The following is a 16,179-nucleotide window of genomic DNA, read 5'->3' as shown; positions in this document are numbered from 1 at the left end:
GATAGACATAGACATAATGGGCCAAATGGCCTCCTGTACTGTAAACATATGAACCATAAGAAATGACGTATGCAGGGGTTCGAACAGCACTATGTAGCATTGGCAGAGTTTAAAGTTTTGCTGCCAACAGAAGATGTTGGGGTGGAGGACAGTTTTGGGTAAAGTCATTGAGTTGGAAAATCCCAGTCTACCCACCCACTCCCCAAGGCATCCTAAATAAAAACTGAAAGAACTGTGGATTTTTAAAAAAATATACTTTATTCATTGAAATCGTTGGTACACGTACAGTTAATGATGCCACTCAGATGTATACTGTCTTGACATTCAAAGAACACATTGAGTCACTGATATTTACAATTCTTTCTGTTAACCATCCAGCCTCTTGGCATTTAGCTGTGGCGTCAGCGGGGCCCAATTACTGATTGCCAATTACTGCCAATTATTCTTTGGCAGAAGGACCTTACACCATGGTGTTTCCCCACGTGCCCCTTGGCAGCAGCTGCCCCAAGCTTCAGTGCATCCCTCAGCACGTAGTCCTGGAATTTGGAATGTGCCAATCTGCAACACTCTGTCAGGGTCAACTCCTTCAGCCGGAAGATCAACAGGTTTCAGGCAGACTAAAGAGCGTCTTTTACTGAGTTTATGGTCCTGCAGGCGCAGTTGATGTTTGTCTCGGTGTGCGTCCCGGGGAACAGACAATAGAGGACAGCGTCCCAAGTCACGGAGCTGCTCGGGACGAACCTCAACAAACACCATTGCATTCTTCTCCAGACTTCCTTTGCATAGGCACATTCCAGAACGAGGTGTGTGACAGTCTCGTCCCCTCCACAGCCACTTTGAGGGCAGGCATGCGGTGGCTCAGAGAGTCCAGGTATGCATAAAAGATCTCACAGGCAAAGCCCTTCTCACCACCAGCCAAGCCATGTCTTGGTGCTTGTTGGAAAGATCTGGCGATGAGACATTCTGCCAAATGACTTTGACAGTCTGCCCAGGGAATTGCCCAAAAGGATCCGCCCTCTCCTTTTCCCGAAGGGTCTAAAGGACAGTACATGCTGACCACTTCCTGATGGACATGTGGCCAAAGATGTTTCTCTTCACAAATTTCTCCATGAGAGACAGGTGACAAGGAATGATCCAACTACTAGGAGCGTTCCGCGTCAGCGAGGCCAGGCCCATCCTTTGCAACACCGGGGACAGGTAGAACCTCAGTACGTAGTGACACTTGGTGTTTGCGTACCGGGGATCCACGCACAGCTTGATGCAGCCACACACAAAGGTGGCCATCAGGGTGAGGGTGGCATTGGGTGTATCTTTTCCCCCACTGCCCAGATCTTTATACAGTGAGTCCCTTCAGACCCGGTCCATCTTTGACCTCCACATAAACTGGAAGATGGCCCGGGTGACTGCAGCGGCACAGGTTCTGGGAATAGGCCAGACCTGTGCCACATATAACAGCAATGACAGTGCCTCACACCTGATGACCAGGTGCATGTACCTTGCACATGTAGTCACCAGCGTCCCTTATTCCCCAGATTGTACAAGAGAAACACATTCCAGCTCTGAGGTCTCCTGTCACAACATCTCTCTAGATGAAGTTAGTTACTCACTTTAAGAGAATCTAATTAAGTTAGGGAGCTTTTATTTTGTTTCAACCACTATTATAATCAAAAGTCCCCACTCTTATTTAAGTAATTAACTATGCTTTAAAAACTGTAAGAAGAGACTCTGCAGGGATCTGCAATTGGCTGTGTTCCTTGGGACAGTGTCACTTTCTGAACTGCCTGGACTGAGATGGAGCACCTCACTGTCTTTCAGCTTCACAAACTCCCTGTTTTAACCCAGCTCCACAGCACTCTCATTTAGGAGAAAGTGAGGACTGCAGATGTTGGAGAATCAGAGTTGGGAAGTGTGGCGGTGGAAAAGCACAGCAGGTCAGGCAGCATCCAAGGAGCAGGAGAGTCGACACTTCAGGCATATGCACTGCTTCTGAACTGGATCAAATGAGTTGTTCAGTTAACCAACTTCACCTGAGAGTGACTCAGCTGCCTCCTGTTTCAGAAATGCAACTAAAACTACACCCAGTCAAACAGCAGCTTTTATGTAATAGGTTAAAGAATGGCCAGAACTCTCCAACAAAGGGAGGTCATGTTGCAGCTGTACAAGACATTGGTTAGGCCACTTTTGGAATATTGTGTGCAATGCTGGTTTCCCTCCTCCAGAAAAGATGTTGTGAAACATGAAAGGATTCAGAAAATATTTACAAGGATGTTGACAGGATAGGGAGTTTTAGGCTACAGGGAGAGGCTAAATAGGCTGGGGCTGTTTTCCCTGGAGCATTGGAGGCTGAGGGGTGACCTTATAGAGGTTTATAAAATATTGAGGGGCATGGATAGGGTAAATGGACAAGGTCTTTTCCCTGGGGTTGGGGGAGTCCAAAACCAGAGGGCGTAGGGTTAGAGTGAGAGGGGAAAGATTTAAAAGGGACCTAACGGGCAACTTTTTCATACAGAGGGTTGTGTGTGTATGCAATGAGCTGCCAGAGGACGTTTTGGAGGCTAGTACAATTACAACATTTACAAGGCATTTGCATGAGTATATGAATATGACGGGATGAGAGGGATATGGACCAAATGCTGGCAAATGGGCCTTGATTAATTCAGGCTATCAGGTTGGTATGAATGAGTTGGACCGAAAGGTCTGTTTCCTATGCTGTGATCTCTATGACTCTAAGCTTGGCTGGTGATCAGAAAGGCACTACCTGTCAGATCCTTTATGTCTGCCCAGACTCTCTCCACCACTGCACACTGCCTTTGAAGCAGCTGTGGGGGTTTAGAGACTGTCACACATCTGCTGGAATGAGCCCTTGCAAAGCAAGTCGGTAGAAAGCTGCAGTGATTTTTGTCAATGCTCGTCCTGAGCAGCTCCATGACGCAGGGCTCTGTGCTCAACGGCCTGTTCCCCAAGACGCACAACCGAGACAAACATTGACTCTGCCTGGGGGAACCATCCAGTCAGTGAAAGACGCTCTTTGGACTGTCTGAAACTTGCTGATCTTTCAGAGCAAGAGTTGACCTCAACTAACTATTGCAGACTGGCACATTCCAAGGTATCAGACAATGTGCTGAGAGAAGCAGTACAGAAGCCGCCAAGGTGTAGTGGGGAAAAGACCATTGTGTACGGCCTTTTGTTCAAAGGACAATCAGGGTCCCTTCAGGTATCGGACCCTCACAGTGTCTCAAATGTATGTAAAAATACATTTGACTTCACCAGTTTCCTCATTTCCCCTCCCCACCTTGCCCCAGTTCCAACCTTCCAGCTCAGCACCATCCTCATGACCTGTCCCACCTGTCAATCTTCCTTCCCACCTATCCGGATCCACCCTCCTCTCCGACCTATCACATTCATCCCCACCTCCATCCACCTTATTGTACCCTAGGCTCCAACCCCACCCCCCCCTCCCATTTATCTCTCCACCCCGGAGGCTCCCTGCCTCTATTCTGGATGAAGGGCCTTTGCCTGAAACGTTGATTTTCCTGCTCCTCAGATGCTGCCTGACCTGCTGTGCTTTTTCAGCACCACACTCTAATCTTGACTCTAATCTCCAGCATCTCCAGTCCTCACTTTCGCCTTGTATGTAAAAATAATCTTGTACAAGCAAGAAATGCCTTTGGTTTGTTCTCCATATGTAACGATTGCACAGAATCAAACTGCTGTAATGACTATGTAGGTATATAAAAAGATTTTTAGGAATAAAGTCTATTGTTGAAACATAAAAAATAAATTTGAGGGTTGCACTTATTGGAGAGAGATGGGGGACTCCCAAGAGGGCTGTTTACGTTGGGACTTCCTCGGCAGAAGTGAATCAATTAACATTTTAAGGCAGAGGTAGGTTCTTGTTGGACAGGGGAAATCAAAGGTTAGGGGTGGGAATGTGAAATTTGAAACACAAACAGATCTGCCACGATCTCACTGAATGAGGGGCCAAATGGCCTACATCCTCTCCCAATTTGTATGTTCGTCTGACAACACTCCATCGCAGGAATCAACCTTTAACTGAGTGGCCTGCAATGCAAGGATGTGAGTCCAGATTAGAGTGGTGCTGGAAAAGCACAGCATGTCAGACAGGAGCAGGAAAAATCGACATTTCGGGCAAAAACCATTCATCAGGAACGGCCCTCTCAGCAGGCGGACCAAAATTATAACACAGTCCTGCAAATGGAGTCTCACCAAAGCCCTCAGTTGTCACAGGACTTCTCCACTCTGTCCTTCTTGCAATAAGACATAGGAGCAGCAGTGGACAATTCCGTCTACTCCACCATTCAATGAGATTGTAGCTGATCTGATAATCCTGAAGGGACACTGCATTTGAAACATTAACTCTGTTTTCTCTCCACAAATGCTGCCAGATCTACTGCTTTTCTCCAGCAATTTCTGTTTTATGTTTCAGATTTCCAGCATCCACAGTCCTTTGTTTTATTCTGATAATCCTCAAATCTGCTTAATCTGCCTTTTCCCCATAAAAGTAGTGAAGTGAGTAGCCGGTGAGCGACTAATAGGAAATGGTAAACAAAATGAACACCTTTTGTTATCTTCATTATAAAAGATACCGAAAAAATAATTGACGTAAAAGGTATTGCGTTTTGGTAAAACAAACAAGGCAGGATTTGTACATGTCAAGAATTGTGGCGCTGGAAGAGCACAGCAAGTCAGGCAGCATCAGAGGAGCAGGAGAGTCAATGTTTTCAGCATAAGCCCTTCATCAGGGATATAACTTGTACAGTAGGTTGTATTGCTGAACAGAGCAACCTAGGAGTTCAGGTACATAGTTCTCAGGTAGACAGGGTAGTTAAGAAGGTGTTTAGCACATTTTCCTTCATTGCTCAGACCATTAAGTATAGGAGTCAAGATGTCATGTTGAAGTGTACAGGAAGTTGGTGAGGCCACCTTTGGAGAACTGTGTACATCCTGTTATAAGAATGATATTATTAGAGGACTCAGAAAAGATTTACCAGTATGTTGCTAGGACTGGAGGGTTTGAGTTAGGACTTTGTTCACATGAACATGGGAGGTTGAGGGGTGACCTTATGGGGGTTTATAAAATAATGAGGGCCATGAGATAAGGTGAATAGCAAAGGTCTTTTCCCCAGGGTGGGTGAGTTCAAAACGAGAGGGTACATTTTTAAGGCGAGAGGAGAAAGATTTAAAAGGGAACAAAGACAGACCTTGCTGGAAAAGCTCAGCAGGTCTGGCTGCACCCGAGGAGAGAAATCAGTTAACATTTCAGATCCAGTGACCTTTCCTCAGACCCTCCACTGGACCTGAAACATTAACTCTGATTTCTCTTCATAGATGCTGCCAGAGCTTTTCCAGCAACCTCTGCCGTTGTTTTTGATTTACAGCACCTGCAGTTCTTTCGATTTTTATTTAAAGTTTAAAAGGGCGCAACGTTTTCATGAAGAGGGTGGTTCCTATGTGGAATGAACTGTCAGAGAAAGCGGTAGATGCAGGTACAGTTGCAACATTTAAAAGACATTTGGATAAGTACATAGATAGGAAACGTCGAGAGGAATGTAGAACTAGTTTAGCTTAGGAAACGTGGACAGCATGTACAAGTTGGACCAAAGGGTCTGTTTCTGTGATGTGCAACTTTACGACTCTCCTTGAAGGGGGAGTTTTTCAGCATACTTGCTTTTTCCATCAGTCACAGCACTGTGTAGAGGAATTGGGACGTCTTTCACAAGATGTTGGCAAGGCCATATTTGGAGTACGGCACGCAGTTCTGGTCACCCGACATCTATATCCCTCGGCAATTAGAATTTCGATCAAAAGGGAAATAGATTAGCGTCTGGGAGGAATCAATGAACATTTACTGCCCAGAAGCAGGGGCTCTTGTGGTACAGTGATACAGCCTCTCTATCTCTTGACTGGAAGACCTGTGTTGAAAATCCCACAGAGGTGCCTAATAATATCCCTAAACAGGTTGATTAGAAAATATCCATACACGAGTTAAAAACACTCCAGCCAGGCCATTCTGCCTAGCAAGGCCCTGCAGCTCTCTGCAGCAACTCTCCCAGTCCCTCACACGCCCTCTTCTGTGGTTGTAATCTTTGTTTCTCTCTCTTCAGGTCCAATTGAGAAAGAGGACGCCCAGGTAGCAATGAAGTAAAAGACTTTAATGGCATTTTTCTGAATTTACACAGGATCGGTGTGCAGCCAAAACACACACGCACACACAGTGGCAGAGGAAGTTGCTGAAATGACCTTGCAGCAAGGGCATTCACACTGAAATGTGCTCAAAGCATGTACAAGTACAAAAGACAATGCAATGGTTTGGTTCCAGAACACGTACAAGACACACCCTTCTTCCTTCGCTCCACGGGAGGTCTGCCAGTCACCTTCACTGTAATGTTGACTCAGTGGCCCCCTTTCTGCACCATCTGGGCAAAGCGATTGGTGATGGCCAAGGTGGTGTCCACAAAGCGGTCCACGCAGCTCACCACGCAGGCCTCGGTCCGCGAGTCGAGCCGGGAGCTCGGCTTCTCCACGCACTTCTCCCAGCACACGTCGGTGAAGTTGTGCACCTTGAGCTGGAACTGAGCTTTCTGCTGCTCCACCGCAATCAGCCGCGACAGCTCCGCCTGGTCCGAGCCTCCGGCTGACGAACCCAGATCCATGGAGGAGCTAAAGTCATCCATCACCGACTCCAGCCGCCTCACCGAACGGAAATGATCGCTACTCACGTTCAGGTCTAGCTCTCGTTTTCCCTTTATGTCAAGGTGACTGGATTTAACTATTCATTTTAAACTGCTAATTATAACTTGGCTTAATAAAATTACAACGCTAACTTGCGTGGGGTTTGTACCTCGATAATAAATTAGGTACAGAATCTGCCTCTTCTTTCCCGTCCGCTTTTGCTGATTTACATATGCCACAATCCACCCAATCAGCCAGAGCGTTGTATCCGTTCATCTCGCACCATCAGATCCCTGTCTGGAGGATGTTGATTGGCTACTAGGATGCCAAAGGGACCCAAAAACAGAAATTGATGGAAAAGTTCAGCAGGTCTGTGGAGAGAGAATCCGAGTTAACATTTCAGGTCGAGTGACCCTGCTTCAGAACAGTTCTGTGGAAAGTGACCCTGCTTCACCACAGTTCTGAGGAAGGGTCACTCGACCTGAAATGTTAACTCGGTTTCTCTCTTCACAGATGCTGCCAGACTTGCAGACCTTTTTCAGAAATTTCTGGTCAAAGATGGACAATATTCAAAGAGACGCAATGTATAAACATCTAGAAATAGGGGAAAATAACGCACACAATGCTACCCTCATCCTGACGGCCACCTTTGTGTGTGGCTGCATCAAGCTTAGATTAGATTAGATTCCCTACAGTGTGGAAACAGGCCCTTCGGCCCAACAAGTCCACACCGACCCTCCGAAGAGCAACCCACCCAGACGCATTCCCCAACATTTACCCCTGACTAATACACCTAACAATACATGCAATTTAGCATGGTGAAAGTGAGGACTGAAGATGCTGGAGATCAGAGCTTAAAAATGTATTGCTGGAAAAGCGCAGCAGGTCAGGCAGCATCAAAGGAACAGGAGAATCGACGTTTCGGGCAATCTAGCATGACCAATTCACCTGACCTGCACATCTTTGGACTGTGGGAGGAAATCGGAGAACCAGGAGGAAACCCACGCAGACACGGGGAGAATGTGCAAACTCCACATAGACAGTTGCCTGAGACAGGAATTGAATCCAGGTCCCTGGCGCTGTGAGGCAGCAGTGCTAACCACTGAGCCACTGTGCCACCCAAGCTGTGCATGGATTCCCCAGTACACAAACATGAAGTGTCAGTACGTATTGAGGTTCTACCTGTCCCCGGTGTTGCGAAGGATGGGCCTGGCCTGCCACGGAACGCTCCAAGTAGTTGGACCGTTCCGTACCACCTGTCCTTCGTGGAGAAGTTTATAAAGAAAAACATCTTTGACCACAAGTCCATCAGGAAGTGGTCAGCACGTAGTGTCCTCGAGACCCTTCGGGAAAAGGAGAGGGCGGATCCTATCGAGCGGTTCCCTGAGCGGACTGTCAAAGCCATTTGGTAGAATGCCTCATTGCCTGAACTTTCCAACAAGCACCAAGACATGGCTTGGCTGGTGGTGAGAAGGGCTCTGCCTGTGAGATCCTTTATGCACGCCCGGGCTCTCAGCCACACCGCACGCTGCCCTCGAAGCGGCTGCGGGGGGGACGAGACTGTCACACACCTCCTTCTGGAATGTGCCTATGTAGAGGAAGTCTGTAGAGGAATGCAGTGGTGTTTGTCGAGGTTCGTCCCGAGCAGCGCCGTGACGCGGGACTCCGTGCTCTACGGTCTGTTCCCCGGGACGCACACCGAGACGAACATCAACTGTGCCTGGAGGATCATCAACTCGGTGAAGGACGCTCTCTGGGTGGTCCGAAACCTGCTGATCTTCCAGCTGAAGGAGTTGACCCCGACTGAGTGTTGCAGACTGGCACAATCCAATGTCCAGGACTACGTGTTGAGGGACGCGCTGAAGCTTGGGGCAGCTGCCGCCAAGGCGCGGTGGGGAAAGACCACTGTGTAAATTCTGCCTGCCTAACGAAGAACAGGGGGCCCATGCAGTCATTTGGGCTCTGCTGACGCCTCAGCTAAAAATGTAATCGTACAGACCTGTAAATAGGAATGATTACTCTGTTTTCGGTATGCAAACAAATGGAATGTTTACGTATGTATGGCATGTCCAGTTATACAGATCATCAAAGTATTTTATGAATAAAGTATATTTTTGAAATAAAAAAAATGTGCAAGGGGTGCGTTCAACTGCAGCTACTGGCTAACTGCTTTTTGGAGCTGGCACTGCAGATGGCCTCCCAGCGGAGCATTCGCAATGCTGAGAATGTTGTGGGTAGCACATTTATTGGTCAAGACTGCTTAATTTTCATGGGCAGCATGGTGGCTCAGTGGTTAGCCCTGCTGCCTCAGTGCAGGGACACGGGTTTGATTCCGGCCTCGGGTGACTGTCTGCGTGGAGTTCGCACATTCTCCCCGTGTCTGTGTGGGTTTCCTCCAATCCAAAGATGTGCAGGTTATGTGAATTGGTCATGCTAAATTGTCCATAGTGTTCAGGGCTGTGTAGGGTAGGGGCAAATGTCGAGTGGTGGAGAATGGGTCTGGGTGGGTTACTCTTTGGAGGGTCGGTGTGGGTTTGTTGGGTCTAATGACCTGTTTCCACCCTGTAGGGATTCCTGTCTGATAAATCTATTTTTGGTGCTGCCACTATTAAAATCGCTCGAGGAATGCTTTTCATGGGAATCAAAGCCAGAACGGCTTCCTCTTGTTCTCGAAGACAAGCAAACAACTGCAGATGATGGAAATGTGAAACTAACCCAGAGAATACTGGAGAAACCAAACAGGTCTGACAGCATCTGTAAATGACCCACAGGCCTCTCTGTTCATTTCTGTTACTCTGCCTCATTGCCTTGGTTAATGGTAATTTCATAGCAAAACATCATGTTTCTGTGCTGTAAAAGTGCAGGGAGATCACTGGAATGGATTTTTTTTAATTTCAAAAATATACTTTATTCTTAAAACATTGCCTTACATATACGTAGTCACAAATGCCGTTTGGTTTTGTACAGTCGGACATCAAGAAAACAAACATTTTTCTTGAACTGGACTATATTTACATGCATTTGAGGCACCAGGAGAGTTCAATAACTGAATGGACCCCTATTTAACTTCAGCAGAAAGACAGTGGTCTTTCCCCACTGCGCTTTTGCAACAGTTGCCCCAAGCTTTAGAGCATCCCTCAGCACCTAGTCCTAGACCTTGGACTGTGCCAGTCCTGCAATATACGGTTGAGGTCAAATCCTTGCTCTGGAAGACCAACAAGTTTCGGGCAGACCAAAGAGCGTCTTTCATCCAGTTGATTGTCCTCCAGGCGCAGTCGATGTTTGTCTCAGTGTGCGTCCTGGGGAACAGACCGCAGAGCACAGAAATAAATTTTACGTCAGCACATGATAAGAGTCATTGAAGAAATGAAGAACATTCACAAAAATAAAGAAGTGACAAGGTGAGAAGATGGGAGAAGATGAGTTAATGAAAAACAATAGGATCTTGCAGCTAAAGCCTGGAATTCATTAAAAATTCTACAAAAACCAGCTGAGGTCAGTAAGGCGTTCGACAAGGGTCCCCATGGGAGACTGGTTAGCAAGGTTAGATCTCACAGAATACAGGGAGAACTCACCATTTGGATACAGAACTGGCTCAAAGGTAGAAGGCAGAGGGTGTTGGTGGAGGGTTGTTTTTCAGTCTGGAGACCTGTGACCAGTGGAGTGCCACAAGGATCGGTGCTGGATCCACTACTTTTCATCATTTATATAAATGATTTGGATGTGAACATAGGAGACATAGTTAGTAAGTTTGCAGATGACACCAAAATTGGAGGTGTAGTGGACAGCAAAGAAGGTTACCTCACAGTAGAATAGAATCTCGATCAGATAGGCCAATGGGCTGAGGAGTGGCAGATGGAGTTTAATTTAGATAAATGCGAGGTGCTGCATTTTTGAAAAGCAAATCAGGGCAGGACTTATATACTTAATGTAACATTCTAGGGAGTGTTGCTGAACAAACAGACCTTGGGGTGCAGGTTCATAGTTCCTTGAAAGTAGAGTTGCAGGTAGATAGGATAGTGAAGAAGGTGTTTGGTATGCTTTTCTTTATTGGTCAGAGTATTGAGTATAGGAGTTGGGAGGACATGTTGCAGCTGTACAGGACATTGGTTAGGCCACTTTTGGAATATTACATGTGATTCTGATCTCCTTCTTATTGGAAGGATGTTGTGAAATTTGAAAGTGTTCAGAAAAGATTTACAAGGATGTTGTCAGGGTTGGAGGATTTGAGCTACAGGGAGAGGCTGAATAGGCTGGGGCTGTTTGCCCTGGAGCTTCGGAGGCTGAGGGGTGACCTTATAGAGGTTTATAAAATCATGAGGGGCATGGATCGGATAAATAGACAAGGCCTTTTTCCTGGAGTTGGGGGGGTCCAGAACTAGAGGTTTTGGGTGCGAGGGGAAAGATGTAAAAGGGACTTGAGGGGCAGCCTTTTCACGCAGAAGGTGGTGCATGTATGGAATGAGCTGCCAGAGGAAGTGGTGGAGACTGGTACAGTTGCAACATAGTAGTGTTGTAAAAATCCCATGCAAGGACTGCACAAAACACTACCTAGGACAAACAGGAAGACAGCTAACGATCCGTATCCATGAACATCAACTAGCCACGAAATGACACAACCAGCTATCCTTAGTAGCCACACACGCAGATGACAGGCAACATGAGTTCGACTGGGACAACACTACTATTATAGGACAAGCCAGAGAACAGCCAGGGAATTCCTAGATGCATGGCACTCATCCACAGATTCAATCAATAAGCACTTCGACCTGGACCCAATATACCGACCACTGCAGCGGACAGCTGGAACTGACAACCGGAAGCGGCAGGTACAAATCACTATAAATGCCGGAGGAAACATCTCGGAAGTGCTTCACAGGAGGCTCCCAAGCACTGAGGATGTCACCCAGACAGGGGACGAAACGTCTGCAACACAAATTCCCAGCTCGGCGAACAGAACCACAACAACGAGCACCCGTGCTACAAATCTTCTCTCAAACTTTGAAGGGGATATATCCTCTCAGCATATACCCTGTCAAGTCCCTTAAGAATCCTCTCTGTCTCAATAAGATCACCTCTCATTCTCATAAATCCCCATCAGTCCCAACCTGCATAAACTTTGCTCATAAGATATTCCCTCCACAGCAAGCATCATCCTAGTGAACCTTCTGTGAAATGCCTTCAAAGCAATATTATCTTTTCTTAAGTAAGGAGACCACAACTGATCACAGAACTCCAGATGTGGTCTCACTAGCACCTGGTACATTTGTAGTAAGACTTACAGACTCTTATACTCCAACCTATAGAAGCGATGCCTTACCAGGGTTTGATAAACCTACTGGAGGTGTATGACAGTATGCTTCTGGCAGGTACCATGTGCAAATCCATGAGGAAAGGTATCATCACCCTCATTCCTTTATTCTTTAACAGGATGAGGGGGTCACTGGCTAGGCCGGCATTTATTACACGTCCCTAATTGCCCAGAGGGCAGTTGAGAGTTAACCACTTTGCTGTAGGTCTGGAGTCACATGTAGGCCAGACCAGGTAAGGATGGTAGCTTCATTCCCTAAAGGATGGGTTTTTCCGACAATGGTTTCATGAGATTCTTAATTCCAGGTATTTATTATATATCTGCTATGGTGGTGTTGAACCTGGGTCCCCGGAACATTAGATGGGTCTCTGGATTAACAGGTGAAGAAGGGCTGCAGTCGAAGACTGACCAGGACTGCAGTAATGTGTGCAGTTCTGAATAAAGAATTGGAATTACTTTACCGTGCCTACAGCCAGATTACTGGCAGAGTAAAGCAGACAATGTTTACCTGCCCAAACCCAGCAGAAAGGGAGGGAGTGGGACAAACTGGATCAGGCGTAGAACAGTCTGTACCATTGTAGGAAACGGGCTGAAAATGTGTTGCTGGAAAAGCGCAGCAGGTCAGGCAGCATCCAAGGAGCAGGAGAATCGATGTTTCGGGCATGAGCCCTTTCGAATCCTGAAGTTTCATCCCACCATCAAACTCACCATGGACTACTCTCGACTATCTCCCACCTTGTACATGGCAGGTACTCATGTGACTTAGCCAACATTGTCTATCTTATACATTGCAGGCAAGGATGCCCAGAGGCATGGTACATTGGGGAAACCGAGCAAAGGCTACGACAACGGATGAATGGGCACCGCATAACAATCAACAGACAGGAGTGTTCCCTCCCAGTTGGGGAACACTTCAGTGGTCTGAGACATTCGACCTCGGACCTTCGGGTGACCATCCTCCAAGATGGACTTCGGGACAGGCAGCAGAGAAAAGTGGCCGAGCAGAGGCTGATAGCTAAGTTCAGTACCCATAGGGAGGGCCTCAACTGGGACCTTGGGTTGATATCACACTACAGGTAATCACCATTGCACTATACACACACACACACACAGATACTCCTACACACACACACAGGCACTCCTATACACACATACACATGGACACACACATACACAGACACCCACACACACCCTTACAGACACACACACTTCCACACTCACACATGCATCCCCTCACAGACTTAAGACACTCTGCACTCACTGAAGAAGGGCTTATGCCCGAAACGTCGATTCTCCTGTTCCTTGGATGCTGCCTGACCTGCTGCGCTTTTCCAGCAACACATTTTTCAACTCATTACACATACACACACTTTCTATCACTGACAACCCCCAACCCAGACAGACAGACACACACACAGACAGACAAACAAAGACCCACATGCACACACATATTTTGTGGGGTGAATTTGTACTTGCAGAGTTACATTGTACTTTGCTCAAAAACTGCATGAATTCATGTAAAACTCCGTTATCTCACTTTTTAGATTACAATCAATCTAAACAACATGGCATAGACAGAGAACACAGGGGTGGATTAGTGGTGCTGGAAGAGCACAGCAATTCATGCAGCATCCAAGGAGCAGCGAAATCGACCTTTCGGGTAAAAGCCCTTCATCAGGAATGAACACAGGGGGCCAACACCTTCAACATATTGTCTAGCTATCACCATTGTTAACAGTTAACCCGAGAATGCAACTTTTTTAAAAAAAGGTTTTGTGATTTACACATGAAAGAAGTGAAACTATCACTGCATTCTAACAGATGAAAGGCTTAACAGACAATCAATTCTTCAATGTATAATTTCAGTTACATCACACTGTAAATGTTTGCTATAAATTCTGTGTGTTAGGATTGAGTTCTCCACTATCACCTGATGAAGGAGCGTCGCTCCGATAGCTAGTGCTTCCAATTAAACCTGTTGGACTATAACCTGGTGTCGTGTGATTGTTAAATTGGCAACAGTTGCTTTGTTACACAAGGGACCAAGTAACACCTTAGTGCAACGTGAAAGATGTTTGCCCGATTACCCAGTTGCGGGAGCACTTGAACATCCGGAAGAAAATATTAACCCAGCAAAAACAAATCTCCGCAGAATAACAGAGAATCTCTTTAAACCTCGCCCACACACAACTCCCGACACATGCATCCGGAATTGTACATGATTACAATCCTGAGCTATCACTACAAGTTTAAGTGGTTATTTGTCTCAGTAAGAGGCTGGATGCAAAGCACAGCCAGCGGAGCAGAGTGGCGCAGCGGAAGCGTGCTGGGCCCATAACCCAGAGGTCGATGGATCGAAACCATCCTCTGCTATTTACTTTATGGAAACATTCCTTCTTACTCACACATTCACTTCATGCTTTGCATCAAAGCTTCAACCTGCACCACAACCATTTTTTTTTTCAGCGACCACCATTAGCACAGAGTAGCCGCAATTTCTGCATCCCCACCCCATACACACCCCACCCCATACACACCCCACCCCATACACACCCCACCCCACCCCAAACACACACACACATACTCCTTTCTGTTAATGATGAGGAGGTGCAGGTGTTGGACTGGGGTGGACAAAGTTAAAAATCACACAACTTTCTCTTGACCCTCTACTGCACGGTCACCTTAAACACCAGAACAAACGCTGAGACTGAAATCGCTTCCCATCAAGTCTCCAATCTGCACCACAATAATGTGGGTTTTTTTTCCAGCAACCTCCACTAACAGAGATTATCCCTAATTGCTGTAACTACTCCCCCCCCCCCCCCCCCCCTCTCCTTCCTATCAACCCTGTCCTGCACGGTCACTTCCAGAGGGCCACCTTCCCCACAGTCACACCAGAACAAGCGCTGAGACTGAAATTGCTGGAAAAGCTCAGCTTCCTCAGTTCTGATTTACTGCATCCGCAGTTCTGTCGGTTTTTATTCATGACAAATGCTGCTCACTTTTCACAAAACGGAGCCTAGAAATGCAATCCCTGGGCTTAGATGGTGTACAGCTGAAGAGCTGCGGGAAAACAAGCCACATCATCCACTCACTTATTTGCTAATGTGAGAAAATAAAGCAATTATCATTTCGATAGTTAAACCCGAACCATAAACCAAACCAATAAAACAAAACAGGGAGCTGGCGATTGCATTCTCAGAGGCTCGAACCTTTGTCTCTTAGATCCCGTTCTGTGTACTGACAGCAGCACTGAGCACACAGGGAACTGACGCATTATTTTTGTGCTGGTGCCGTGGACCCCCAGAACAGCAGTAACAATTTTCCATCATTGCAATTAAAGAGTCAGTGCCTGAAGCCCCATCAACTTCTAGGCAGAGTCTCCCCAGTTACTTCCAGACTTTAACGAAGCAGTCAGCGATCTACTGTGCATCCCTATTGGCGGCAAGGACATTACCCTGAGAGCTCATTTGTGGCTTTAAAGAACAACTGTATGTGGGTGTACATCAATGTGACAGCACTGTCTGCAGTGCTTACATCAATATTACCAGGAAATTAACCTTATTTTCCTCAGTTCCTTCACTATGTGACACTGAGCCCCAAAAATTGAGATTAGTTCAGAATCCAGCAAAGGTGGACTGAAAAGGTAATAAACAGGGAGAAAGAGAACTACAAGGGCAAACTTGTGAGGAATATAAAACTGACTTAAGAGCTTCTTTAAATATATAAAAGGGATGTCAAAGCTCCTTCGGAAATGAATCGGGGAGATGGTTATGAGGAAAGTGGAAATGGCAGACAAGTTAAACAATATTTTTAATCAATCTTTACTAAAGATATGTCAAACATCCCACTAATACTGAAGACTACAGGTGAGGAATTAAATAGCAGCACCGTTACCAGAGATAAACTAAATTGGGGACAGGCACATACAGTTAGTTCTTCTATAACAGTCATGATTTGGAGATGCCAGTGTTGGACTGGGGTGTACAAAGTTAAAAATCACACAACACCAGGTTATAGTCCAACAGGTTTAATTGGAAGCACTAGCTTTCGGAGCGACACAATCACCTGATGAAGGAGCGTCGCTCCGAAAGCTAGTGCTTCCAAATAAACCTGTTGGACTGTAACCTGGTGTTGTGTGATTTGTAACCTTCTTCTATAACGTGATGGTTGTG

The 16,179-nt window shown here is 46.4% G+C and overlaps 1 protein-coding gene, 1 non-coding gene and 1 pseudogene across 2 annotated transcripts; 1 reads left to right on the top strand and 2 right to left on the bottom strand.

Moving 5' to 3' along the window:
• Positions 1-250: 250 nt before the first annotated feature.
• Positions 251-3,399, bottom strand: LOC148141243 (uncharacterized; annotated as a pseudogene).
• Positions 3,400-6,152: 2,753 nt separating this feature from the next.
• timm8b (translocase of inner mitochondrial membrane 8 homolog B (yeast)) lies at positions 6,153-6,779 on the bottom strand. Its single transcript, XM_043684854.2, has one exon. It carries the CDS (start codon positions 6,693-6,695, stop codon positions 6,414-6,416), a length of 282 nt encoding a protein of 93 aa, XP_043540789.2. The 5' UTR covers positions 6,696-6,779; the 3' UTR covers positions 6,153-6,413.
• Positions 6,780-14,305: 7,526 nt separating this feature from the next.
• On the top strand, positions 14,306-14,377 carry trnam-cau (transfer RNA methionine (anticodon CAU)). The gene has a single exon. It is a non-coding gene; the product is annotated as a tRNA-Met (tRNA).
• Positions 14,378-16,179: the final 1,802 nt, after the last annotated feature.

The sequence above is a fragment of the Chiloscyllium plagiosum genome, unplaced genomic scaffold (assembly GCF_037043375.1).
Source record: "Chiloscyllium plagiosum isolate Xiang-an unplaced genomic scaffold, Cpla_swu_hap1 HiC_scaffold_33, whole genome shotgun sequence".
Taxonomy (NCBI): domain Eukaryota; kingdom Metazoa; phylum Chordata; class Chondrichthyes; order Orectolobiformes; family Hemiscylliidae; genus Chiloscyllium; species Chiloscyllium plagiosum.
Note: the sequence above shows the minus strand (reverse complement) of the source record. Positions and strands in the feature narration are given on the sequence as shown.

What these genes read in the sequence shown, in the direction of transcription:
- timm8b (XM_043684854.2), bottom strand. Translation starts at nt 6,695, where the DNA reads ATGGATGACTTTAGCTCCTCCATGGATCTGGGTTCGTCAGCCGGAGGC.